Here is a 26,662-nt window from a genome sequence, read left to right as displayed (position 1 = left end):
GAATACTCATTATGCCCAAAAGAAATATTTATATCTTTGAAACATTTTGCTGAAAGAAGTCCAGATGAAGTAATAAATTTGCTTGGCCAAGATAGTTTAAGGTAAAGAACAGTCAAACCTCAAATCCCATTTTCTTGTAGAGTCAGTTTGACTCTCGGAAACAATGGTGACAGTGTTTAAAGAGGTTATTTTAGAGGAAGTGATGCATCAAATAAACATGGAGTGCCTGAACGTGTATTCCTGTGCAACCAAATCTTTTGCTGAAGCGACTATGAGCTGTAAGTGTGTAGGGGAAATCAGAATTAAGGTATAAAATCTCATTAACTAGTTGAAATGAGTCAGAAAGTGGCTCAAATGGACAAGAATAAGATGATATCCTTAATGTTTAACTGAAGTTTCAATATCTCTTACTATATTTTGCAAGTCCATAGTAATGATTAATCCACTTCATTGACTCAAATTCTTGCACATTTTTATTTCAAAATATGAAAGTGAATTTTACCTTGGTTTATTAAACCTCTAATTGGCAGAGTTTCAATTCTGTTTACAGATCTTTAAGTATAGCAATATGGATGACAATTGTGAGTTTGGCTAAACTGAGTAAAACTCAGAAAGATCTCACTGAAAACAAGAGTCCTCTTATTAATATATGAAAAATCTACAGTAGAAATTAAACTAAACTTCAATTTGCATTAAAGAAACATCTACCAGCATTATTACAAATTCTGAAATTTCATTAACTTGTGTAATTCCTTAGACATTTACTTGTGTTTCCCTACGAGTATTTAACTAGAGATCTGAAGACATTACACCAAAAATGAGTACCTAATAAAGAATGCATCTGAATAACTGCATCTTAAAAATTGTAACATATATTTTATATTTTTATAATATACTCCCTACTGTTGGCAAACTTAAAATAGTCAATTAACTACATTCCAGGCAGCTCAAATCTCAGAGCTAAGACCAGCACTTGAAGAAGGGTTAAAAATAGCTAGTGAGAAATGCTTGGCAAGCAAACCTGCCTAGAAAGTTATCTGGAAAGCCTGATCAAATGCCTGAAATGGAATTTCAGTCTTCTTAATCCCCATATATGCAGAACTGGACCGCAGCTCTACTTTCAGTGGAAAGAATCAGGAACTGCATTTATTCATAAAACTCACTCAAACTGAAACACACCTTAGCAGGAACCACTTCATACCCCTTGTGGCTGCAATTGCCAACAATTCAGGCACAAAAAGCTTTTTATTCTTGTGGCCAGTGTTTTGAGACCTTTTAACTTTTCTTTGTGTGATAAATACACATGCTATTTCAGCTCCACTTTATTTACAGAAAAATATAAATATATGTTTAAGTGAGAACACTGTACATCTGAAAATAGAAGCAGCACATTCCTCTGTCTTAGTGCTTCTGCTGCTGGAAGGAGGGAGGTAAGACATAAAGGAGAGTGTGGAGGAAAGGAAGAAAGGGGGAAATTAGGAGTGGAAGAAAGCAGGTGGCAGGAAGTCTCTTTACCTTGTCACTGGGTTCCAGTTTCTGTCCATGCAAGAACCACTCCACCACGATACCCTCATAGGAGAGCTCACAGTCAAAGGTGGCTGATTCACCAGCTGACACTGTTACATCCTTGAGCGGTCTGAGCAGGCCAATTACTCGTGCTTGGCGAAGGGGAGAAATCATCTTCACATTAGTCACTTCACTCAAGAGAGGGCTGCTGTCCTACCCACTAATCTCTATGGTGGCATCTCCCAAGAGAGAGAGACATGGTAATGCAAAGCTATTTAAATTCCCTAACTAGAAGGGGGCCACTTGGGGTTCTTAGGGGGAGGGTTGGGCACTGGAGATTCCTTATTTGCAGAGCCTGTTTCTTTAAAATGAACAAGGTCAGCAGGAAAGTTGCATCTGTCTCCCTGCCAAGCCCTGCATGCCTCTTGCTAGATAAGGCATGTGCCTTCCAAAATAGTGAGAGCTAGGATTGGAGGGAGAGACAAGTGGTCTCCAACCATGTGATCTGTCCCTGTCCATCAAGTGCTTAGTTCTTTCCCCAAATGTTAGTGTGGTGGCATCCCCACAATTGAAACCAGAAATGTCAGTACAATAAAGCTTTCGGTTGTAATACTTCAGTTGCATAACAACTGATGATGCAAGACCACCCAGAAGCCTTAAAATCAATGTCCTTTAAATCTTGCTCTAATAAAAAGAAACTATACAAATTATATTTAAAAAAATTCTTAAACTAACAGGTATCAAGGTCATCAGTGACCGATACTTTAGAATCACTGTCCCTTCAAGGAGTGACCAGGGGCTTGGTGCAGTTTAGTGATCTAGCCACCCATCCCAAACAACCAGCTGTGTGATGTAATGATTCAGTTAGTTTCATTTTAATTCATTTCTTCTAGTTTTAAAGACCCAGCATTCACTGTATCTATTCATTCATATAGTAATAAGACACTTACGTTTCACTCGAAGATGAGCACTGGATTTGGCATTTGCTGCTTGGAAGTCCACTCCACCAGCTTGGTCCAAACGTACATTGTACAATACGAGGAAGTGCTTTTTGCCTTCCTCCTTAATTTCACACTCCTTCAAGAAGGAAAACAACAAAATATAGAAGTTGCGTTCATAGAATTTCCACAGACACACAAAGTATATACTGTATGTAAAACAACACTCCTATGCAGAATATTTTTTAGAGATACATGTAGCCTTGCTAACACCTTTCTCTCTCTTTTATTTCTAAAATATCCATAATGTCTAGTGACATATAGATACTAAATCTGAACTGCTACTAAATTGCCTAGTACAGCCCACAATTCAAATGATGGGCTTGCTCATAATCCACTTAAGGGCTAATTCCATTAGTTCTGCTGAAGATATAAACTTATTCATGAACAACACAGTGACAAAGTGGGATGTTGGGAAGAACTTAGATATATTGAAGACGCTGTAAGCACTAGCAGTAGCAGGTTTCTGGCAGTGCTAATGAAGATATCAATGGTCTCTCATTACAAAAGATAGCCCTCATTTTAGATCCACATATCAATCTCTGTCTCACAGACACACAAAGTTACAACTATCTCACTTTTCCTAGTGTTTATTTATTTCCATCAGGACTGCTGAATTCAGTGTTGCCATCTCCTAGCTTTTTATAGTTAGTCTCTCAATATTTGGAGGTTTTTTTTTAAATCACCAAGAGTCATGCAAATATGTAAGCCTTTCAGCCTCAGTTTTGTTTTTAAAAAGTAAGTTTCTAGCCTTCCTGGTTGTGGAGAAAAATGAAAAAATCTGAATCAAGTGCACCTAAAATCTCAAAAGTTAGAAGGTAAATTAAAATAATCTGAAATGTATTTTTTTATCTCATAGTTGTTATGAATCTCTATCCACACAGACGTCTGGACTTGATCAGCATTATGCTTACAGGTGATTGGTTCAGGGTTTCTCCTTTTAGTTTCCAACTGGCGTGGACATCTTCCTCAGAGATTTCAGTATCAAAGCGGGCAGTCTCTGTCTCAATTACCTCCACACTGTACAGGTGGCGCAAAATCTTAATATCCCGCTCTGAGGAGTGAGAAAAACAAAGGAACATTTGATGCCATCAGCCTTCAACAGAAACTCACGAGAAGAGCTTTACAACAGAGAGGCACTGACAAAACCACCCTACCTTCAATGTTGAGTTTGGCAGAGGTTTGGTCAGTGCCACAATCACAGGTGTATGTTCCAATGTCTTTCTTCAAAGCTTTCTTGAGGATCAGGATTCTCTTTTTGCCATCAGCCTTGATAACAACATTTTTTGATGGAGTTATTTCTTTGCCATCTTTCATCCATTTCACAGGAGCATCTGCTTTGCTAATTTCACATTGTAAAATCACTTCATCTCTCTCTACAGCAGTATAATCTTGAAGCTTTGCAGTAAAGTAAGGATCTCCCTCTGCAAGTACAAGTTGAGATAAGCATATAACAATTTTAATTGTTTTAAAAGCACAATTAGTCCTTTTTATAAAGTTTGTACCATCTTAGGTCATGCAGGATACATAAGGCATGGCTAAAGCTTTTTATTCCTGTTAAGTGTCTGAACAGAGGAATAACAACAATAAAAATTATAACATTGTTATTTTCTGAGTGTCCCAACATTTTGATATATATTTATGTTGGATATGGTGGTTTGATTACAAAAACCAGCAAAAACCTATTAGCATAGCTATTCAAAAATAGCACATAAAGAAGTACATTGAGAGTAATAAATGCTAACTTTTCTGGAAAATATTGTGCCGGCTCTCTAAAGAATACAAAATGCTTAACAGCTCCAAAGCACTGTACACATATTAATCAACGAATCCTCGCAACAGTTCTGAGAAGGTTTGAAATAATTAGTATTATCTTTGTAAACATAGAAATGGAGACACAAAGAGATTCAGGTGACTTGTCAAGAGCACACAGTGAGTTTGTGGCACACCAGGGATTTGTAAACAAGACTTTTTGATTCCCAGTAGTGTGTTCTTTTTTTAGGAATACATATAATATCCAACATGTGAATTCATATTGAATAAAAGTAGGATACACTTACCAATAACCGTGAGTTTAGCTTCAGAAGATTTGCTCATAGCTTCCACTCTGATCTGAGAAGTGTCATCAATAGAGAGATCTTTAAATGTGAGTGTATGGAATTTGCCATCGTCTTTCATTGAAACCACCTTACTGGTATGCAGTCGCTGGTCATTCTTGAACCAGGCAACAGGGATATTGTCATGAGATAGTTCTACAGTAAACTCTGCAGTCTCACGCTCCTTTGCTGTTACATCTTTGAGAGGAGTAATGAATTCCAGACGAATGCCTAAACAAACAATGTGTCTCATTAATTATGATATTTATGTAAAAAACAATTGAAAGACAACTATCAAGTGTATTATCCATAGAAGCATAAAGTCAAACAAACCTTCAATGATCAGCTTGGCACTTGTTCTTTTATCTTCAGCTTCAAACATATATTTAGCTTCATCCTCAAATGCAACTGTCTTAATTACCAGGGCATGTCTTGTGCCCTCTGAGATAATTTCAAACTTCTCATCACCCGTAATCTCTTGTGTTCCTTTCAACCAACGGAAAGTCTTGGGTTCCCTAGACACCTCACATTCAAACTTGGCCTCATCCTTCTCAAAGACCTTGATATCACTGAGTGGAGTGATAAAGATGAGAGGTAGTTCTGAAATCAGAGAAGATCATTACAAGTTCAGAGATGCATTTATGCTGGCTTTTTTATTGGTAGATTTAATAAGCAAGTTTTGTATGCACTGAGAATGTGACCACTATACCTTTCACTTTCAGATTAGCTGCACTTTTAGCATTTGCAGCCTGGAAGGAAACTTCTCCAGTCATATCCAGTTTGCAATTATAAAGGATAAGAACATGCTTCTTCCCATCTTCGATTATTTCACAGTTCTGGTTTGAAGGAGGAAATAAATATAATTTTTCTAAGCCATCATCCATCACATATTACTATGGGGAATTTTTATTTTTAAAATGTACATTGTGATTTAAAAAATAATGAAAGAGCCTTACAGGTGAAGGTGTTAAAGTTTCTCCCTTTAACTTCCATATGGGGTGGATATCGGGCTCAGAGATTTCAACCTCAAAACGAGCTGTTTCACCAACAAATACCTCCACTCCATACAGGGGGCGCTCCACTTTTATTATACGAGCTGGAAGCACAAAAACACAGGTCAACTTTACTGTATTAAGCTATTTGTTACAAGGTTTTCAGCTGGGGTCCAGTTGGGAAGGCATCGGCACTTACGCTCAATGTTAACATTAGCTTTTGTCTTGTCAGTTCCACAGTCACACTCGTAGTTGCCCTTATCACCATCTTCAATCTTCTTGATTTTTAGGATACGGCGCGTGCCCTCAGTCTTTATGGAGATTCTCTTGGAAGCTGTAAGCTCTTGGCCATCTTTGTACCATTTCACTGGTACATCTTTGCTAAGTTCGCACTCCAGAACGACATCGTCTTTCTCTACAGCAGAATAGTCTTGTAATTTCACGGTGAAGTATGGATCGGCCTCTACAAACGGCATGTTGTTTGTGAAACAGTTAGTAAACTCACAATCAATATATAATTGAAGGCATTTTGAAACATAAAAAGTTATTAAAACAAATGTTTTGTCACTATTCCTGTAAGAAATTGTTTATATTAAATGGTGGTAATACTTTACCTAAGACTTGGAGCTTTGCACGAGTGTGCAAGCCCTTGACTTCAGCCTTTATCTCAGAGATATCATCAAGTGTCACTTCTCTCATTTCTAATTTGTGAGTCTTGCCTTCTGCATGAATCAGAACCGTTCTGCTTGTGTGGAGTTTTTTGTCGTTTTTGAACCAGGTCACTACCATATCTTCATGAGAAAGCTCAAACTCAAAGTGAGCCGTTTCCCCTTCTTTCACTGTTTGGTCTTTTAGAGGTGTGATGAACTTCAACCTGATACCTATAATTAAACATTGCTAGTCAGTACCTTAACATTAGGCTAGTGAAGTTCTAGAAGATGTGCTCTTTAATAATCTTCACATAGCCTCTGCTCATAATGAGATACTTGCCTTCCACAAACAATCTTGCTGTACTCTTCTTCCCTTCCACTTCAGCAGTGTATTCTCCTTCATCATCAAACTGTGAATCATTGATTACAAGGATATGTTTCTTTCCATCTGCAATGATATCAAATTTGTCTCCAACTTTGATGATATCAGTGCCCTTAGACCATATAACATTGGCTTCCCGGGTGAGAACACATTCAAATCGAGCCTGACGCTTCTCAGGAACAGTGACATCTTTCAGAGGCACAGCAAAGTCAAGTTCAATTTCTAGAAACAAAACAGAATTAATTTTTTTCAAGCACTCAGTGTGAACTTGGACTAAGTGATATTATACTTTATTTGCTACTACAGTGTACCTTTCACTGTCAGGATAGCTGTAGTGAGCGCATTGAGTGCTTGGTAGAGGATTTCACCAGCCTGTTCCAACTTGACTTTGTGTAAGGTGAGGAAGCGTTTTCCTCCTTCAGCTTTGATTTCACAAGTCTGGAGAAATTACATGTTTTTAGTAAGGAAGCTGGTATTCTAAATACACAATATTAGCCTGTGTTCATAAAAAAGAAACACTCCAAATCTTGTTTTACACACAGGGAACAGTATTGCTATCAAATAAAAATGATTTTACTTGAAAGGAAATCTTAAAAAGTAAAATAAAATACATTTCTTTAATGCTCAACTCCTATGTTTAACTTAGGCACCCCTCTAGCAATTTACATGGGCCTGGATATTTTTGTTGTGATGTGAAGCCTTGCAAATTATTTTATGTAATTTGTTGTGAAATGTAGTTCCTTGAGGAGGACCACATTTTCAATCATCATAAAACTTAACCTCTCTAATTTCGGTGCTGGAGCACTGGATGACTGCAGAGACACAACAGACTAGCAAAAAATTTACAATGTGACTAACATAAAAGTTTGTGGAACTTGCTCATAGTATTCTCATTTTAAATGAACTGCTTTTTTAAATGAGAGGATGCTTACAGGTGAGGGCCTCAGGATTTCTCCTTTCAGTTTCCATTCTCCAGGAATATCTTCCTCAGAAATTTCTGTGTCGAAGTTTGCTGTTTCTTTCTCATAAACGGTAACATCCTCCAGTGGTTTAAGCAGCTCAACCTCACGCTCTGAGATGCACAAGCAAACGTGTGTAACATAGTCAATGAAAGTTTTGATACAACTTTACAGCTGTTCAAGTTTTGAATATTCTTGTTTTGAAAGGGTTGAAAATACTGGCATATACAATAATTACATATAATATTCAGAAAAACTTCCTTACCACCAAGGGTCAGTTTAGCGGCATATCTGCGACCTTCAACTTCCACTGCATATTCTCCAATATCTTCAGGTGTCGCCTTCTTAATTTTGAGGTAAATGAGATTTCCTTCTTTCAAGATTTCTGTCTTTTCAGTTGGTTCAGCTGGAATTTCCTCATCTCCCCTGTACCATTTAAAATTTGGTGTATCCTTGACAAGATTGCAAACAAAAGTAGCTGTACCCTTTGGTTTCACATGCTGGTCTCTTATAGGTTTCACCAACCAGTCTCTTATCATTTCTGCATGAGAAAAAGTTAATTAAAAATTAGGGTTAATAGGCTATTAATACATATAAGTGGGTTCATAAACGAGAGAAATAAGGGCTTCTGGAATTTAGGTTATTCCAATAATAGAAGTTGTCATATGCAACCAGAGTAGAACATTTCCCAAAAACTTGTTTGCAATTTATGGAGGGCAGATGGCTAGGAGTGTCTATATCAGGATTGCCAAAAAAAACAAAGACCCTCCAATAAATCATAGCATCTTATTGGGGAACTGAGAGCAATCCATATATATGCCAAAATTATCTACTAATATTCAGCAGATAAAACCATCAAATAGGAGTCCACTTCCAACAATATTGATGAAATCTGGTTAATTCTAGCACAGAATTTCGAGCACTACTCCCCACTGATCCTGACTGGGAGTTCCACATGAGGATCAATATGACCCTATGCCTATAAAATGGTAATTCTGATTCATCTCTCTTTGAGTAGCAGCTTTTCCTATAACTTCAGTGGGAGTTAGGCCCTAAAATACCAAGAGTTAATATTTCAAAATGTGTTAAACAAAGGTGAAGAATAATGAACCCATTACCTAAGGAATAAAATACGGTGACCACCCCTTGGTGCTCCTTTTCAGGTACCAATCAAGTCAAACTTTCCTAATTTTAAAGCACCCCAAACATGAACACAAATTCAAAGGAGAGAAATTAGAGTTTGACTCTGATTGCTTACCTATTACTTGAACAACAGAGTCACATTTGAGGTCAGTATCTTCCACTGTCACAGTATAAGTGCCAGCATCAGTGTCATCTGCATCCATGATGGTGAGGGCACGTTGCAAACCAATAATATTCAGAGTGTACTTTCCAGGTTTATCTTTTATGATCTTTCCATCCTTCCTCCACACCACATCTCTCTCTTTGTTCAGCTCACAGCTCAGATAAAATGGCTGCCCTTTGACCACTGTGACTTGTTCCTCAAGAGTTTTCACAAAACGTACTGGTATTTCTGGGTGAAGAGGGAAACATATTTTGATGCATTTTATTTTTTATACAGCATAGAGACACACTGCATATAGGATGAAAATATGAAATGATCAATGGAAACGACGACAATTACTGAAAACTCACAACATACAAACATATTTAAAGCTGTAAATTATAGCTATCCTTTAAGTTGTTGAAGAATCTGAAGCATATTCAGGGTGCAAGGAAATACCTTCAACAATGAGTTTAGCTGTGGAGGTCTTTTCTTTGTTTCCCAGACGTAGCACACAAGTGTACTCGCCGGAATCTGAAAGCTGGACATCAATAATATGCAGCTTCCTGTCTTTGCCATCTGCAATAAACCGGTGCTTTGGGCTCTCTCGGATGTTATTTCCGTCTTTCATCCAGCTGGTAATTGCAGTAGAGGGAGAGATAAGAACCTCAAATATTGCAGAAGAGCCAATAGATTCAGCTTCTTTCAGCACTATGTCCTTCATTTCTTTGACAAACTTGAGTGGCACAGCTTTAAGTTGGTAGGTGAATGGTGGCTCTTCAGGAGGTTTTTCACCTCCACTGCCTGGCCTTAGTTTCCTCCTCTCCAGTTCTGCAGGGGATGGTGTCTTCTTGGCTAAAAGTCAGATGTAGAGATGAATAAACTTGTCCCAATTTAGAGTTTTGCTTGTATGCATGCTGTAGAAGCTGAGCTGAATGAGGTTCATGAGCGAGATGCTTAGTTGCCAGTTTGACAAAATTGACAATGATGCAATTAGAGCACAAAAACTGCACAATCAAGCCTAGATTAAGCAGTCCACAATTCTACCTGGACCATGTTAAAAGCTGGGGTGCCGTGCAGTTCTTCATGCTCAAAGTTTCAACTGGGTTAAAGTTAACAGTATGGGTGTTATGTCTAAAACACCCATACTGAGATTTGATATGCCCTCTTTTACAGTTTTCCTCTTTGATTACAGTGTAGTCATAGTAAAGCTTAATTTGCTTTGAACAGAATGAGGCAGAACATAATCAGAATCATAAGTCTATTTATTTAATCTGAATGGCAACATTTTAGAGAGATTTTATTTAAAGTTTAATATTAATCTCTATTCTAAATTTGTCCATTGTTTGAGTCAAATATGACAATATAAGCAAGGTTACGTTTCATATCCTGTGTTAGTGGCTGAATCACATGGATTTTTAAAGATGATTTCATTAAAAATGTAACTTCAGAAATAGGAACAAATATTGTCTTGGAAAAAAAAAGAGAGACACAGTTTAGATGAAACTTTATCAAATCCTTGTCATTCTAAGTCATATTTGGGAAGTCTGCTGTCCAATCATTTACACCACAGAAAGCTGAAAGCATTCATTATCATTAGGATTTTATACATGCAGACTTTTGTATTTTATGATCATTTTTCTTACCTTTAATAGGAGTTTTAACCTTGCCAGGTTCCTCTTTTGATGCTTTGGGCTCTACAGTAAAACAGCAATAGTATTAGCAATGTATTAAGTCTGGTTAAGTAGATGTATGCATTAACATTAAGATAAAAATCTTTTAAAAAGTGACATTTTCTCTTTCTTCTGTCTCCATACATACATATATTCATACAGCGAGGAGAAGGGTGTAAACATATACATTTTTATACAACATATACTGTCAATAGTTAGACTGATATTGAATATTTTGAAGTATAGCATCTAAAACTGCATATCCTGTGGTAGATATTAAAAGTGGAGTTTAGGAACCCTCCTTTTAACTATATTTTGTTCTGTCGAAAAACTCGGTCATTTTTTTAAGACTCGCTGTGAAGTGGTTATTCACTAACCCTAAGCTCTCAGTTACGGGCTTTTAAATCAAATGTAAACAAAAAAGCTGCAAATGATAAATAAAATGGTAATAGTCAGTTATGGGCAAAACAATGAAACTTTGTAAAATAAATGATTTCTCAAAGGACATTAGTGGAAGAAACTGCCACTTAGCATGCTAGAACCTGTCTTTCCTGCTCTAGTGAGGCATTACACAGAAATACAAATCTAAATACCCTTAACAAGAGACATTCATAAACTATTGCATGACTACCCAACCACCAATTGAAACAAAGGCCATTTCAAAAAATTGCAGTCCACACAAATGTCACTGCCTCCAAAGAACACCAATACCTTGACTATTGAGTACCAATAATAAAAAGCCATGTATGACCCACCCACCAGTAAATTGAGGTAGCTCAGATCTCTTTTTCAACCTGTTTTGACAGCTTTTAAAAGCTAAAATTGTAAAATTGTAAAATATTGTAAAAACCAAGCCAAGAAATATATTCATTTATTCATGAAATACGTGTTCAAAGGCAGAGGGCTATGCTCAAGAGTTTTAGGGATGATTTATCATAGTTCATATGTGTTTCTGCTTCACTCTGCCATTCATGAACTATTGTTTGCAGTGTTGTTGAATACATGCTGGTCCCAGGATATGAGAGAGACAAGGCTGCTGAGGTAATATCTTTTATTAGACAGAAGTTGGTCTCCCCCACCTTGTCTCATTCATAAATTATGACAGGTCATCCCTCACTTTTGAAAATATTTTCCACATCACACTTCCTATTATCCCGCATTCTGTATATGTGTATAGAATGATTGTTTTAAACGTTTGAGTGATCTGAAATGCAGGACACAGAATGCAAGAAATGATAAAAAAAGAGGTGTAAGTGTGAAAAAATTGTGTGAACCGCTCTGCAATTTTACAGTAACAATATATAGGTGATTTAAACTAACATTTAAAAATAATGTACAAATAATACAATGAACACAAAAGATACAGATGTATGTTCAGATGATACACACTAGGAGACAAACTAGTGACAGATGTTTGAATGCCTGTTCTGAGAACTGATGCATTAGATAGAGATACAAAAGGTACTGAAGGATACAAGCAGACTGACAAATAAACACAAGCAGATAATGATGAGAAATGGTGTTTTCTTCCAAAGCTTATACGATGAGCTCTCTGTGGAGGAGTCTGGAAGCAGCCTTCTCACCCAGCTTTCCACCAAACATTCCACAGCTTCTTTCAGCTCCTCAGATTAATCCAATTGCCAGTCGTCTTCTGAAACTCTACCATGCTTGGTGAGATCCAGTCCCCAGTCTTCTCTCTCTTCTTTAATGGAGTGATAACTTTATCTAGGCTTTTGGAGACTGGGACATCTTCTTTGTTGGGCATTCTATTACAAGACAGCTTTTGGTCCAAAGGCTTTGTTTTCTTCTCTGTTTTCTTGGTGACAGAAGTACTATTTTTACTGCCACGTTATGCTGCTATTTTATCTGACATGTCTTCTGCAGCAGAGAATTCTCTTCCAGAAAGCTTGAGTTCCTCTATATTTAAAGATTTGTGTCTTTCAGTTTAAGATTTGCTCACTATTTTTAAGAGCTGGGGTCAGGGCCGCCCAGAGGATTCAGGGGGCCTGGGGCAAAGCAATTTCGGGGGCCCCTTCCATAAAAAAAAGTTGCAGTACTATATTTTTTACATTTCCAAATACATGATACTAACCAGTGAAATACCTTCAAAAATTATTTTTTAATAATTTGAAACTACACAAAGTACATTATTTAAAAACATTAAATGCTTTAATGGTATGTATACATTTGCTATTACATAATGGGCTGTCGCTGGGTGATGGTGATGGTTGGTGCCAATGGGCTGTCACTGCCTGGGGGTGGTGCTGCTGTTGCCCAGGGCTAGGTGAGGAGCTGAGCTCTGGGTTGGGGGGTGCCCAGTTCACAGGGGGCTGGGCTCAGAGCTGGGGATCAGGGCTGTGGGGGGGTGGGGTCAGGGAGGTGTCTGGCTCAGAGGGCTGGGCTCGGAGCTGGGGGTCAGGGCTGGGAGAGGTCGGGGGGTGTCCGTCTCAGAGGGGCTTACCATGCTGCTTACTCCCGCCTTCCCCCTCTCCCGCAGCCTCAGCGCGCCGCGTCCAGAAGTGGCCCTTGACAGAGTTAAAGCGGCGTGGCTCCACGGGACTTGAGCTCCCGCCACTCAGCCGCAGCTCACAGCCCCGCCCCCTTACCACACAGCTCCGAGTGGGAGGAGCTTAGGCCCCAGTGGGGCCATGCTGCTTTGGCTCTGTCCAGGGCTGCTCCTGGATGCGGCACGCTGAGGCGCTGGGGGATGGGGGAAGGCGGAGGCGGAGGCAGCCTCCAACATTCTTGTGGGGGCCCCTGCAGGATCCAGGGCAAATTGCCCCATTTGCGCCCCCCCCACCCCCACGAGCAGCCCTGGCTGGGGTTTCTCTTTTGGGAGATACCTTTTTAATATTATTTTTCGCCCTCATCCTTTGACATCTAATAGGACTTTCCTTTACTGATTCAGTTCCATCACTTTTTTCAAATTGGTCTATTTTATCAAGGGGTATGTCTACACTACTCGCCGGATTGGCGGGTAGTGATCGATCTATCGGGGATTGAGTTATCGCATGTAGTGTAGATGCGATAAATCTATCCCCGATCGCTTTCCCGTTGACTGCTGAACTCCAGCTCGGCGAGAGGCAGAAGCAAAGTCAATGGGGGAGCGGCGGCCGTCGATCCCGTGCCGCGAGGATGCAAAGTAAGTGATTCTAAGTCGAACTAAGATACTAAGATACGTTGATTTCAGCTACACTATTCTCGTAGCTGAAGTTGCATATCTTAGATGGATCCCCCCACTCCCTCAGTGTAGACCAAGCCAAGGTCTCCTAAGGAAATCTCAATGTCTCTGCAATCTCCCAGAATCACTGTTTCAAATTCTTCTTTCCCTACAGACAGCTTTTCCGGGGTTTTAGACTGTGTATCTTTGTCCTTATCTAAGAAGGTCCTAGAAGGAGTTTTAACTTTCTTAACTGGCATAAACCCTTTTCCTGCTTGCCATGTAAAGCTACCTGTTCAATCATTGATGCTTCTGAATCTCTCTCCTCATGTGGGTTTCAGTGGACTCTCTTTGGTCTGCAAACATTTTTCCTTCTGTTTTCATTTCTGCATCCTGTGGCTTGAGAACTGAATCTGTAAAGATTCTGTCAGCCTTTTTGCTGGGAATCACCTCATCTTCAATGAATTTCCCAGTGCCCCCATCATTTCTCAGTACTATCCCAGTATCCTCAGAGGATTCCAGGGAACCTTATTCTGCCATTTTACAGTCAAGATTTTTGTCAATCTCTTCTTTTTGAAATATATCTATTTTCTTTACTTGTTTGGTGGGAACCATGATTTCTTCAGCTGTAGAAACATCAGCGTTCTTGAAAATACATTTCCCCACTTTCTGAGTTTTCTTGTTTATGTAATGATGCTTCATGAACTTACCCAAAGGGACTTTTTTAAACCTCTTCAGAGTGACATCTTTCTTCTCTCCCTCACTTGTTATTAGAGGTATTTTAGGTACTACTTCTTCAGTGGCTTCTGTAGTATCCGTCACATAATCTTTTATGGCAATTTCTTCAGGTTGCAAACTTATTTTATCTTTTTTCTCTCTTTTTGGAACATCTCTCTTCTTCTGAATCAAGATATCAGATATTCTGGGGGCATCTTCAAGGAGGGAAATTAATGCATTTCCCTTTTCTTTTTCATATGTAGGAATCTTTCCCCTTTCTTTGGATGGAATGCTAGACTCTTCAGGGAATCTCTCATTTTCATCCTTCCTATGAACCTGTAATTTAATTTAATTCCTCTTTTCTTCTCTGGCACTTCTTTCAATGTGTTCAGATGCTATATAAATGGGCTTTGGTTCCTCATGGAGTGTTCTTATTTTAGCCTTTTCAAAGGCAACCTGACCTATTGCAGGCTCTCTCTCCTCATCTTTAACCGTAGGATTCTTCCTTGAAACTACAGTTATTACTGTATTACTTTTGATTCAGTTTCTTGGGCAACCATTACAAATTGTTTAAGAACCTCTGTCTCTTGTTTATCTTCCTCTGGTTTTAATATTCTATCAACTCTTTCATTTGAGATGTTCAGCTCAAATGCTTCTTCTGCTCAAATATCCCTGCAGCTGCCTTTTACGTGAATGTGTTTCTCATCAGTAGCAGACACTTTCAACACAGGGGATTTAATCTTGCCTTTTTCCACAGGTGGCATTTTACCTTTACAACACAGGAGCCTAGTTATCTCAGGAGTTGGTGATGGGCTATGGAGCCTTTCATCTTTAGGTTGCCAGTTCAAATCCAGATCACACTAGCAGAGGCTGAAAATTGTTATTCTGTGATGATGGCTGGCAACCTACATGGAGTTTTTGAATAGCTAGCCACATCACCAAACCAATATCAAAATGGACACTAATTGCATGCTTCACAAGTTGTCAAGGACCAAATAAAGAGAATTAACTGCACTCTCATTTTAGAATGGGTCCCCTCTGGTTCATGGTTGGGTCATATAGTGATGGGGAAGATTGTGCTGTTGTTGCATGTGCTACAGCAGTTCCATGGATGAAGCTCCTAAACTGTAAGCATGTCAGAGAGGGACGGACTATTCAGATGTGGTTGTACACAATGGGTCCCTGACCCTGGCTAAAGTTGCTATATGAATACTAAACAACAATAGTAGTGCTAGAGAGCTTCAGTGCTGTTGGCACCTTTGCCAGCACTCATGAAATAGAAAATAACCCCCCAAAACAGCAAACAAGACAACACAGTCATCCTTGCCCAATACGTACAACATAAATGTATTTTTACTGTACACATAAAATAACAGGCATTGAACACATACAGATGAATGCCTGAACATACAGAACAAATATCAAGAAATTAACAGAATATATACATTTCATTAGACAAATTAAGTATGTCTCATCATCCACACTGAAGAGCATAGACTAAACCCCAATTGTATAGCTTTGGGGCAGGAACTATCTTTCTTATTATGTGTGTGTGTCAGTGCCTAGTACAATGGGAGCCTGATCCCCCACACGGGTGAGGGGGAGAGGCTTTAAGTATATTGGAAATAATAAATGATCAGATCCCACAGTCCTTAGGTGTCATGTTGTCTTCAGCGTGTATAGTCATGTGATAAATGGCTGCAAATTAGCAAACACTCTACAAAATCCATGTTAATACCTGCTTTCTTTCCAACCACTGGAGTTGTCACTGGAGCAGCAACAGGGACTGGCTCGGCTAGTGGTTTGGGAGATTTTAGAGCTGTAGAAAGAATTAAAATGTATTAATTAATTGATTTTAATGTATATGTTTGTTAAAACTTATTACGTTACACTTTCTCAAGTGCCCTATAAAGCATGGATTGACTAGATCCTTGCTCACAACAAATACTCAGGAAATATCCTTCACTCCTGGTAGCACAAACAGTTAGCTAAGATATTTGCTTAACACACTTTTAACTGAAACCAACTCAATGGTAAAAGGCAAGATGTACAGGGAAATGTGTGTACAATTATTCATACTGAAAGGACTCTTACCTACTGCGGGTTTTGGTTCAGGAAGTGGGATAGCTGCTGGCTTAGGTTCTGGCACTTTAAACACACAACAACCAATAGGTTAGTATAAATATTTTATAACCTTATTTCAAAATACAGAAAAATCATAACAGAGAAGTGCAAAATGTTAGTGAAACTTTAAAACACAGACAATTAATAGAAGACAGACTTTTTTATTTTATTGTTTTAACTTGCAAAATCCACTGATGAAAGACAGAAGGGCAAATACATATACAGCAAGATGCAGAGATCTCATTGGAAGAGAATTGAATTCTTTAAGCACTGAAAAACTAAAGAGGAAATAAGACCCAGAAGAATGCAAAGAGGCTAAAAAGGACAATTTTTATGGCTGAATGATATTAATGATTAGTTTAGCTTATATAAAATGGTGTTCACTGATGGATGCAGTTTAGTTGCAGGAATAAGGAAAAGAGCACCACACATTTGGTACCTTTCTCTGGTTCAGGAGGTTTCTCCTCTTTTTTTGTGACAGGTGGTATCTCAATTTTCTTCTTGGGAACTTCTGGCTCTTTAAAATATTATTTTTATTTTGAAAGATATGTTTAAATTCATTGACTACCCAGATACCTTAACTGAAGTAATTTTAATATAACTAGAGTGGTTTAATATGACATTAGACATTTAGTCAAGTTCTATATATGTGATTAAGATGTTCAGTTGACCTTATGTTTAAGGTACATATATATTAACAATCAGACTTAGATAAAACTAGAAACAGAAAACAGACAGTAGGATATGCAGTTAAAAGACCATAACTGAAAGGATAATTGGATCAACTGTGGTTTATGCTGTCTTACATTTTAGTTTACATTATAAAACATTTTTAAAGTTTTCTTTTATATAAAATGAAGACAGAAAGAGAAATAGCCACCAAGGTTCACAATTCCAATCTGGACCTAGATTTTCTCAAAGTTTGGGTATATATTTTGTAAAAACTTAAACTCAGCATATTACAGGCATGGAGGACATTTGCACAATTCTGATCTGAATACAGGTTTAGACACTAAGCCCAATAAATTGCTAATCAGAAATAGGATTTTGGTTTGGGTCTCTCCATAATCAGAAGCATATGAATGTGATCTTGACTTGTACCTTCAGGTTTCTTTATCTTTTCTACTGGTTTAGGTTCTGGTTTAGTTTCTACTTTGGGTTCTTTCTCTGGTTTCGGTTTTTCCTCTTCAGGTGTTTTTCTAGGAACTTTGAAAGAGAAAGAATTTCAGTTTTTAAGGCCCTATATGAATGAAGAAGATGGTAATTAAGATAAAGATTTAAAAATTATCTGAACAGAGAAGAAATATGAAACAACCAGCATAGTGTCAGGAATATAGCTTTTATGTAATTATTATGGTTATTATCATAATGGCAATTTTACATTCAATCACCTGGAGCAAAAAAATGTTTTAATTTAGAGTGGTCCATCTGCTGGAAAATGTATATTTTAACATTCAGACTTAGAATAAAGTTAGTTATTAGATCATCTGAATGAAAAAGCCACTGAATTTACATAGAACTATAATCCCAGGATATTTTAGAACTCAATATAATATTGAAGACTTGTAAGATCTTCAGTTTGAATATATCTATACATCAAGTAAAACATCTGTTAAGAATGAAATTACATATCAAGTTAATTTTACTCTTGCCCATAACAATGACATATTTGATCACAAATGTTTTATCAGTAACAGATGAAACCAATAATACTGCTTAAAATTTGTTAAATTTATTTTTGGAGACATAAGAGAGAAGCTTTTAGGAATCCTTCATGACATTTCTGGTATTTTGAATAAATAATAGATTCAGCAACCGAAAGCCACACTACCAGTAAATTTTCAGAATTTTTTGATGAAGTACCTAAACTACCCGTAAATGCTTACTGTACTTGATAATTTGAATTACTGTATTAATGCCAACATTTCTCGTGAGCACAAAAATAATGTATTATGAGTTACTTTTAAATGATGAATTAGAGTGGATAATTCTGCACTAACATCTGAAATTACAAACGAATTTCAGGGCCAAAATCGTTGATTCTGGATTAAACTCCAATTGACTTCAAAAAGAGCAGGTTTAAGCCCTCTATTTTGTTGTTACCTTTTGCAAGGTAAATTGTATATCTTATAAATCTTTTTTTAGTCTACAATAAGTAAAAATATCTCTTATAATCATTATCTAAAGAACTAGAGACTTTTTAAAAAGAATTATACATGTGAAATTCCACTTTGATTTTAGTTAATATGAAATAGCAGGAAAGATAATTCAGTGCAAAGAATGGGAGCTATTGGTTCCCCTCTGTATAGCATGCCAAAAAGCAAATGAGCATGAGTGCATTGGGAAAGGAGTTGGCAGTGCTATCTGCTCTACTGAGCCCATGGAATGACCCCAATATGAACTCTGCATGGTCAGATCTTCACAGGACTGGAGAAGAGTGCTAGATTGGAATAATCGATCAGGCCAGCTTCCCTCTAACACAGTGGATATCCAAGCAGAAGCCCCATAGGTAGGGTGACCAGACAGCAAGTGTGAAAAATCGAGACGGAGGGTGGGGGTGGGGGGTAATAGGAGCCTATATAAGAAAAAGACCCAAAAATCAGGACTGTCCCTATAAAAGTGGGACATCTGGTCACCCTACCCATAGGGGAAGAGGCAATCATAGATTCCTAGATTCTAGGACTGGAATCAATCATTGGTTGCTAGGTAGCCACTGATAACTTGGCTCCTGAATTAGTGCTACTGCCAGGGTAGAGGGAATGGGGTCCAGAGAACAGCATGAAAAGGAAGACTTTCCTAGGGGATGTCCTGATATTCTCAGTGTTCTGCTCTGCTTTCTTTTTAGATCCTTTGGATCTACTGGATTTTCAACCTTTTCCTCCTGCAAGCAGCCACAAACTCCTTCAACAGGAAATGAGCCTCAGGCAGCATTTAGCTCATGTAATTTCCCACATAACTTTCTCTGGGAGGGCATAATGCAGTCCTAGCGCAGTGTTACTTTGGAATACTCAGGGAATGGATTTGTGTGCTTTCACCTTTATATCATGGCCAAATCACTGTACCTTTTTTAAGAACAACTTCTTCCTTTGGTGGAGGGGTAACTTCAGGAAGTATTCTGCGGCCTCTCTTTTCAACTCCGAGCACTTAAAACATCATTTCAAATTTCAAAATAAGTTCATAGCAGTAATAGCAGCCATCCAAATACACAAACCAAATGCTGATTTACAATAGAACATTCAAAACAGAAAATTAAAACAACTGAAATGGATGCAGATTGTTTTACTTAATCTTTTTTCCCCCTGTAGTATCTGTATATGCTTGTTTTATGGATCTAGAACTAGTAAGAGATTTTCACAAAGATAACAAAATAAATATATGAGTTTGAGGAACCCACAAAAGCTAAAAAATTCAAAGTTAAGGGTTAAAGGTAAAATTCTTCTCTCTGTCAATATAATGGATCTCATCCCTGATGTTCTACTCTACCTACAGTTGCAGGCCCTACTTACCTATCTACCTGGATTGTTGGTCTATGGTATTTATAAGATACCTGCCACCTTAATTGCTAAGATCCAAATAAACTTAGGAAGAAGAAAAAGATCCCAGAATTTTTTTTCTCTCACTCTCTTGCAGGGATTTCACTTTTGGCACGGTACCTTTTAATTTGTTTCACTAACTTCCTCATTTTGTGTAGTCTCACTTCCTGAAATTAAATGCTACAGTGTTGGGCAGCTGTAGTGTTTTCCCTGCCATAAGGATGTTAAATTTAATTATATTATGGTCACTATTACCAAGTGGTCCAGCTATAGTCACATCGTGGACCAGATCCTGTGCTCCACTTAGGACTAAGTCAAGAATTGCCTCTCCTCTTGTGGGTTACAGGACTGGCTGCTCCAAGAAGCAGTCATTTAAGGTGTCAAGAAGCTTTATCTCTGCATCCCATCCTGAGGTGACATGTACCCAGTCAATATGGGGATAGTTGAAGTCCCACATTATTATTGAGTTTTTTATTTTTATAGCCTCTCTAATCTCCTTGAGCATTTCACAGTCATTATCACCATCCTGGTCAGGTGGTCAGTAATATATCACTACTGCTATATTCTTATTACTAGAGCATGGAATTACTATCCATAGAGATTCTATGGTACAATTTGGTTCATTTAAGATTTGTACTTCATTTCATTCTTTCTTTCCCATATAATGCCACTCCCCCAACAGCACAATGTGTTTGGTCCTTCCGATATATTTGTACCCTGGTATTACTGTGTCCCATTGATTATCCTCATTTCACCAAGTTTGTTATTATATCAATATCCTCATTTAATATGAGGCACTCTAGTTCACCCATCTTATTATTTAGACTTCTAGCATTTGTATATAAGCAAGCACTTTAAAAACTTGTCACTTTTTAGCTGTCTGCCATTATGTGATGTAATCGAATGGGGCACTTTTTCATTTGACTGTTTCTCATCAGAGCCTACCCATATTTTATCATCTTCCATCCTCTCCTCCTTACTAGGACATAGAGAATCTTTATTAACAGATCCTCCCCTAAGGGATGTCTCTGTCCAAAACACCAGCAATCTGGTTCCATTTTGGTTTAGGTGGAATCCATCCTTCCTGTATAGGCTCCCCCTTTCCCAAAAGTTTCTGCAGTTCCTAATAAATCCAGACCCCTCCTCCCTACCTTTGTCTCATCTATGCATTGAGACTCTGCAGTCCTGACTGTCTAACTGGTCCTGCATGTGGAACTGGAAGCATTTCAGAGAATGCTACCATGGAGGTCCTGGACTTCAATCTCTTACATAGCAGCCTAAATTTGGCCTCCAGGACCTCTTTCTTACCTTTCCCTATGTCATTGTACCATGACCACTGGCTCCTCCCCAGCACTATACATAAATATTTCTAGAAATCTCAAGAGATCTGCAATCTTCGCACCAGGCAGGCAAGTCACCATGTGGTTCTCCTGGTCATCGCAAACCCAGCTATCTATGTTTCTTATTTATTTGAACTGCAGTAGGGCTTTATACCCCAAATAGAGTAGTGTAGATCCCCATAATTGATCCCACTTTAATGTCCTTCCCTAACACAGCTCACTAGCACATCCACCAGCTCCTGAATTACACAGTGGGAAAGGAAGGTGCGATTAAATCTAGAAAAATGAAAGATGTAAAACACAGAACAACAATGACAGATGACATCTGGACAACATCTTCCAAACTTTTAAAAGAGAAGTACATAGGAGCATACTGCAGAAGATGAATGTCAAGAACTATAATCTAGTGCCCAACAGAGACAGGAATGAGAAAATACGATTCCCCTCCCCCTCTGAGCCGTATACTAGATACCTTTAGCAGGGGTAAGCTCCACTTTCTCTGGAGCCTCAACAGGTTTTTCAGGAACAGCTTTCTTCCTTGGTGTGGGAGCTTTAAAGAAGACAGTTTGATTTTTACTACCTACATCCTTAGAATGAAACTATTTTAAAATGAAAAAAAGAAAAAATCCTTGTGCTAAAACCCACCAAACACCCCACCAACAAATAACTGATTACACTAGCAACATAACAAAAGAAAACAATGGACACAAACTACAGAGTTCTTTCTAAGTAGCTGTTGCAAAGGTGTAATGGGATCTTTAATGACCACATTTGTATAACAGCCCCAGCAACATTCTACCCTTGAGAATCATGCTGGCATCAGAACATAAGAATGGCCATACTGGGTCAGACCAGAGGTCCATCTAGCCCAGTATCCTGTCTTCTGACAGTGGCCAGTGTCAGGTGCCCCATAGAGAAAGAACAGAACAGGTAATCATCAAGTAATCCATTCCCTTGTCACCCATTCCCAACTTCTGGCAAACAGAGGCTAGGGACACCATCCCTGCCCATCCTGGCTAACAGCCATGGATGGACCTATCCTCCATGGATTTATCTAGTTCTTTTTTGAACCCTGTTATAGTCTTGGCCTTCAGAACATCCTCTGGCAAAGAGTGCCATAGGTTGACTGTGCGTTGTGTGAAGAAATACCTCCTTTTGTTTTAAACCTGCTGCCTATTAATTTCACTTGGTGACTCTTTTTTTCAGTGTGAAAGTATGTACAAATATGTTATCATATTATGCTAAAATCTTTTTCAAAGATTAGAAAAATTTAAAATATATCAACTTTTTCATAAATTTCTTCATTTTAATTGAAAACCACACAAACTGACTGGACAGATATTTCTGAAAGCTCATAACAGATAAACAATTAGTAAGGGCATCATTAGACTGAAAACAACAGAAACAAGCCCTGAGTTAGGCTAAAAGTAGTATATTAAAAAGCCCACTTTTCAAGAGGAGCAAATTATAATTAAAATGTGTTATACTGAAGTGTTCAGTAAAGCTGTTAATACTGATTTCAGTAGCTTCTTATACCTTTCAGCTGAACTTTTTCCATCTTAAATTCCTCTTTTGGTGGAATAGGTACCCGCGGCTTTGGTTTTTCAAGAATCTTCTTTTCAGGTTCTGGCTCTTTAAATAATAATATGGCATATTTAGAATATATCTACTATCATAAAGTCAGATGAAGAACATATAATGTACCAAAATCTCCATTCTGTTTCCAGTGAAGTCAATGGCAGAACTCTCATTGATTTAAATGGAAGCATAAATAGCTCTAAATAAATGTTTTGTTGCTTGCACATAACATGAATGTCCAGTATGAATTATGAAAGCACACTACTAACACAAGGACAAAAATACAAGAGGAAAACTGAATATCGGGAAGACTATTATAATTAAATTACAATGAACTGAGAATTTAGAACATATTTACACATACAATAACACTAGGAGAAAAACTGGGACTTAATACAAATACAACACAGTTGCGGAGAACTACGAAGCAAGATGTGTACAATTTTGAAATGAAGGTGTGCATTTGACTATGGTTACTGTATATACCTTCTACTGGTAAAACCTCTTTTACTACAGAGATCTCTTCTTCTGCTGGAGAGATCTCCTCTTCTGCTGGAGAGAGCTCTTCTTCTGATGGAGAGAGCTCTTCTTCTGATGGATAAATCTCTTCTATTTCTGAAGTAGGAGCAGGTTCTGGTTCTTCAGGCTCAATCTTCATGGTGACTTCAGGGACTTTAGAGAATATTGACAACTCGTATAAGACTGCCGTTTAAGACTGGGTCACACGAAGAATTATACAAATATCACATGAAGATACATACGGCAGGAAAACTACATCAACATACACATTCACAGAGACAAAGACAAACACACTTCAAGCAAAGTAAATGTACAATATTTGTTTCCTGGTTAATTTGGCTGTTTACACATTTTAAAAAAAATTACTGATGCATTCACGTCTTAGTGAGTGATCTGTGTGGGAGGGCAGATTTTTTGATCTCTAAATAATCTTGGATTAGTTATGGCTCTCAGGAGAATTTTGGTGCACATTGCTGCTTCTGCATAGTGACAGTTTTATATAACATTACATTGGCAGGTGATTTGTTGTTGTAGTCATTGAAAAAAATGAAGAATACTGAACTAGATAGGACTCTAGTGCAAGAAATAATTTAATGTTTGCAAGACAAAGCAATAACAAAAATGAGAATTGGAATGCTGCCAGCATACAATGTTGTTAATAACAGCTTTTATGAATGGATAGATTGCATCTTTATTGGGGGATCTTCTTTTTTAGCCATCATTAAGAATGCTTTTTCTTCAATAACAACTTCCTTAGATATATTTGCCCCTTTAAAAATATTATGTAATTTTTAGTATGACTGATATTCCACTGTGACAAATGCAACTATCACAGCTGATACAGAAAATGCACAGGACATGTTTACTTCAAATTGCACAGAGTAAAATTTACAAATCTCATAACATATTTTGTCCTATCCTTTTTCTGTTAAACACAGTGCTTTAGAGAACAAGACAAATTCCTCTTTATGATGATGTCAATGATATCTGTAGATGGTGGAGGTTCTGGCATTTTAGGTACAGCAACAGATATTTTCTCTTCTGAGGCAGATTCCTTTAGCACCTCAGGCACTTTAAACGTATTAGTATCTTTTACTTGCATGAATATTAAGGATATGAACAAACATTAAAAAGAACAATGAAACATAGGACACTGGGATAGCAAACATTCAGATATTATATAGTCTCTCTCTGTAACTAACAAAAACACACACACGAGTATAATTTACATGACAACGTTTCTTCTTTATGATTACGTCAATGATGACATGTACCTTTAGCAGGTGCAAGTTCTGGTTTTTTAGGCACTTTCTCTTCTGGGACAGCTTTCTTGGGCACTTCAGGCACTTTAAAGATATTAGTTCTGTTTACTTTTATGATTGTTAAAGATGTGTGTGAAATATTAAGGAGAAACATTACACAAAAGTCATAGATATCAAAATGCATTTACGATGCAACATTCAAACACAGATTAGCCACTTACACAACAAACTGTTGTACACACAACAGTTCACATGTTGAAGACACTTTACATAACAGACTGGAAAAAGTATGTTAAAATACTGTTCAAGAAGAAGAAAAAGAAAAGGTTCTATTACTGATCTGTACCTTTTCCTGGTAGAGGTTCTGGTTTCTTAGGCACAGCAGTAGGTTCTGTTTTTTTAGGCACAGGTACTTTTTCTTCTGGGACAGTTTTCTTGGGCACCTCAGGCACTTTAAAGATATTGGTTCTGTTTACTTACATGAATGTCAAGAATATGTACAAAACATTAAAGAGAATGATGAAACAGAGGACATTGAGACATTAATGACGGCTTCAATATTAAGATTTGTAGAGCCTTTCTCTCTCTCTCCCCTCCTGTATCAATTACACAATGAGTACTAATTCAATAACTGAAAAAAGGACAGGACACAATATACGAAAGAATGTTCAAGAAAAGAGGACAAAGATTCTTCCTCATGATGTTGTAGATGACGACATATACCTTTAGCTGGTGGAGGTTCTGGTTTCTTAGGCACAGCAGTAGGTTCTGGTTTTTTAGGCACAGGCACTTTTTCTTCTGGGACAGTTTTCTTGGGGACCTCAGGCACTTTAAAGATATTTGTTCTATTTACTTACATGAATATCAAGAATTGTACAAAACATTAAAGAGAATGATGAAACAGAAGATACTGGGATATTAAAACCATTAAAGATGCCATCCCTATTCAGGTATTATAGAGCCTCTCTCTCTCTCTCTCTTTCTCTCTCTATTTCTCTCTCTCTCACACACACACACACACACACACACACACACACACACACACACACACACACACACACACAAACTATCAGTTACACAATGAGTACTAATTCCATAACTGAAAAAAGGACAGGATGCAATATATTAAAGAATGTTCAAGAAAAGAGGACAAAGATTCTTCCTCATGATATTGTAGATGACGACATATACCTTTAGCTGGTGGAGGTTCTGGTTTCTTAGGCACAGGAGTAGGTTCTGTTTTTTTAGGCACAGGCACTTTTTCTTCTGGGACAGTTTTCCTGGGCACCTCAGGTACTTTAAAGACAATATTTCTGTTTACTTTTATGATTGTTAAAGATATGTACAAAACAGTAAGAAGAACAAATAAACAAAAGTCATGAATATCAAAATGTATTTATGAAGCAACATTCAAATACTGATTAGTCACTTAACATAACACACACTTACACAGTCCAGTTCACATGATGAATACACTTTACATATCTTAGATAGCTGATAACAGACAGGAAACAGTATGTTAAAATACTGTTCAGGAAGAAAAAAGTAGTAATACTGATCTATCTGAATTTTTAGCTGGTGGAGGTTCTGTTATATTAGGCACAGTAATTTGTTTTTTCTCTTCAGGGACAGCTCTTTCAGGTATCTCAGGTACTTTAAAGATATTAGTTTGCTTTATATTATAGTACTCAACAGATGTACAAAACATTAAGAACAATGAAACATAGAAGATGAGATAGCAAAAACATTAGAGATTCAATATTCAAATTTTGATTAGTCACTCACACTCTGACAGTACAATCTACTCAATTAGTACAATTTACAAATCTGAGATAGGAAAAAATGAACAACAATAAAGATGATGTTAACATAATGCTCAAGAAAATAA

The 26,662-nt window shown here is 37.6% G+C and overlaps 1 protein-coding gene across 1 annotated transcript in view; it reads right to left on the bottom strand.

The window, feature by feature from the left end:
• TTN (titin) overlaps window positions 1–26,662 on the bottom strand; it is a 308,399-nt gene that overhangs the window by 95,322 nt on the left and 186,415 nt on the right. The window contains exons 205-233 of the mRNA XM_039494704.1: window positions 25,966–26,070; window positions 25,498–25,602; window positions 25,121–25,225; window positions 24,787–24,858; window positions 23,480–23,665; window positions 22,952–23,047; window positions 21,888–21,965; window positions 19,605–19,685; window positions 17,644–17,748; window positions 16,982–17,059; window positions 16,513–16,566; window positions 16,157–16,237; window positions 10,515–10,565; window positions 9,328–9,723; window positions 8,842–9,117; window positions 7,849–8,124; window positions 7,557–7,696; window positions 6,936–7,062; window positions 6,583–6,846; window positions 6,207–6,473; window positions 5,792–6,055; window positions 5,557–5,696; window positions 5,310–5,436; window positions 4,934–5,200; window positions 4,565–4,831; window positions 3,662–3,928; window positions 3,419–3,558; window positions 2,457–2,583; window positions 1,516–1,658 (exon numbers count right to left, since the gene is read on the bottom strand). Of these exons, the coding sequence (XP_039350638.1) occupies window positions 1,516–1,658; window positions 2,457–2,583; window positions 3,419–3,558; window positions 3,662–3,928; window positions 4,565–4,831; window positions 4,934–5,200; window positions 5,310–5,436; window positions 5,557–5,696; window positions 5,792–6,055; window positions 6,207–6,473; window positions 6,583–6,846; window positions 6,936–7,062; window positions 7,557–7,696; window positions 7,849–8,124; window positions 8,842–9,117; window positions 9,328–9,723; window positions 10,515–10,565; window positions 16,157–16,237; window positions 16,513–16,566; window positions 16,982–17,059; window positions 17,644–17,748; window positions 19,605–19,685; window positions 21,888–21,965; window positions 22,952–23,047; window positions 23,480–23,665; window positions 24,787–24,858; window positions 25,121–25,225; window positions 25,498–25,602; window positions 25,966–26,070 (4,685 nt within the window). The remainder of the gene's footprint in view (window positions 1–1,515; window positions 1,659–2,456; window positions 2,584–3,418; window positions 3,559–3,661; window positions 3,929–4,564; window positions 4,832–4,933; window positions 5,201–5,309; window positions 5,437–5,556; window positions 5,697–5,791; window positions 6,056–6,206; window positions 6,474–6,582; window positions 6,847–6,935; window positions 7,063–7,556; window positions 7,697–7,848; window positions 8,125–8,841; window positions 9,118–9,327; window positions 9,724–10,514; window positions 10,566–16,156; window positions 16,238–16,512; window positions 16,567–16,981; window positions 17,060–17,643; window positions 17,749–19,604; window positions 19,686–21,887; window positions 21,966–22,951; window positions 23,048–23,479; window positions 23,666–24,786; window positions 24,859–25,120; window positions 25,226–25,497; window positions 25,603–25,965; window positions 26,071–26,662) is intronic.

Source organism: Mauremys reevesii, linkage group 11 (assembly GCF_016161935.1).
Source record: "Mauremys reevesii isolate NIE-2019 linkage group 11, ASM1616193v1, whole genome shotgun sequence".
In the NCBI taxonomy this organism is placed as follows: domain Eukaryota; kingdom Metazoa; phylum Chordata; order Testudines; family Geoemydidae; genus Mauremys; species Mauremys reevesii.
The sequence above is the reverse complement of the archived record's forward strand: the minus strand, read 5'-3'. Positions and strand labels throughout refer to the sequence as shown.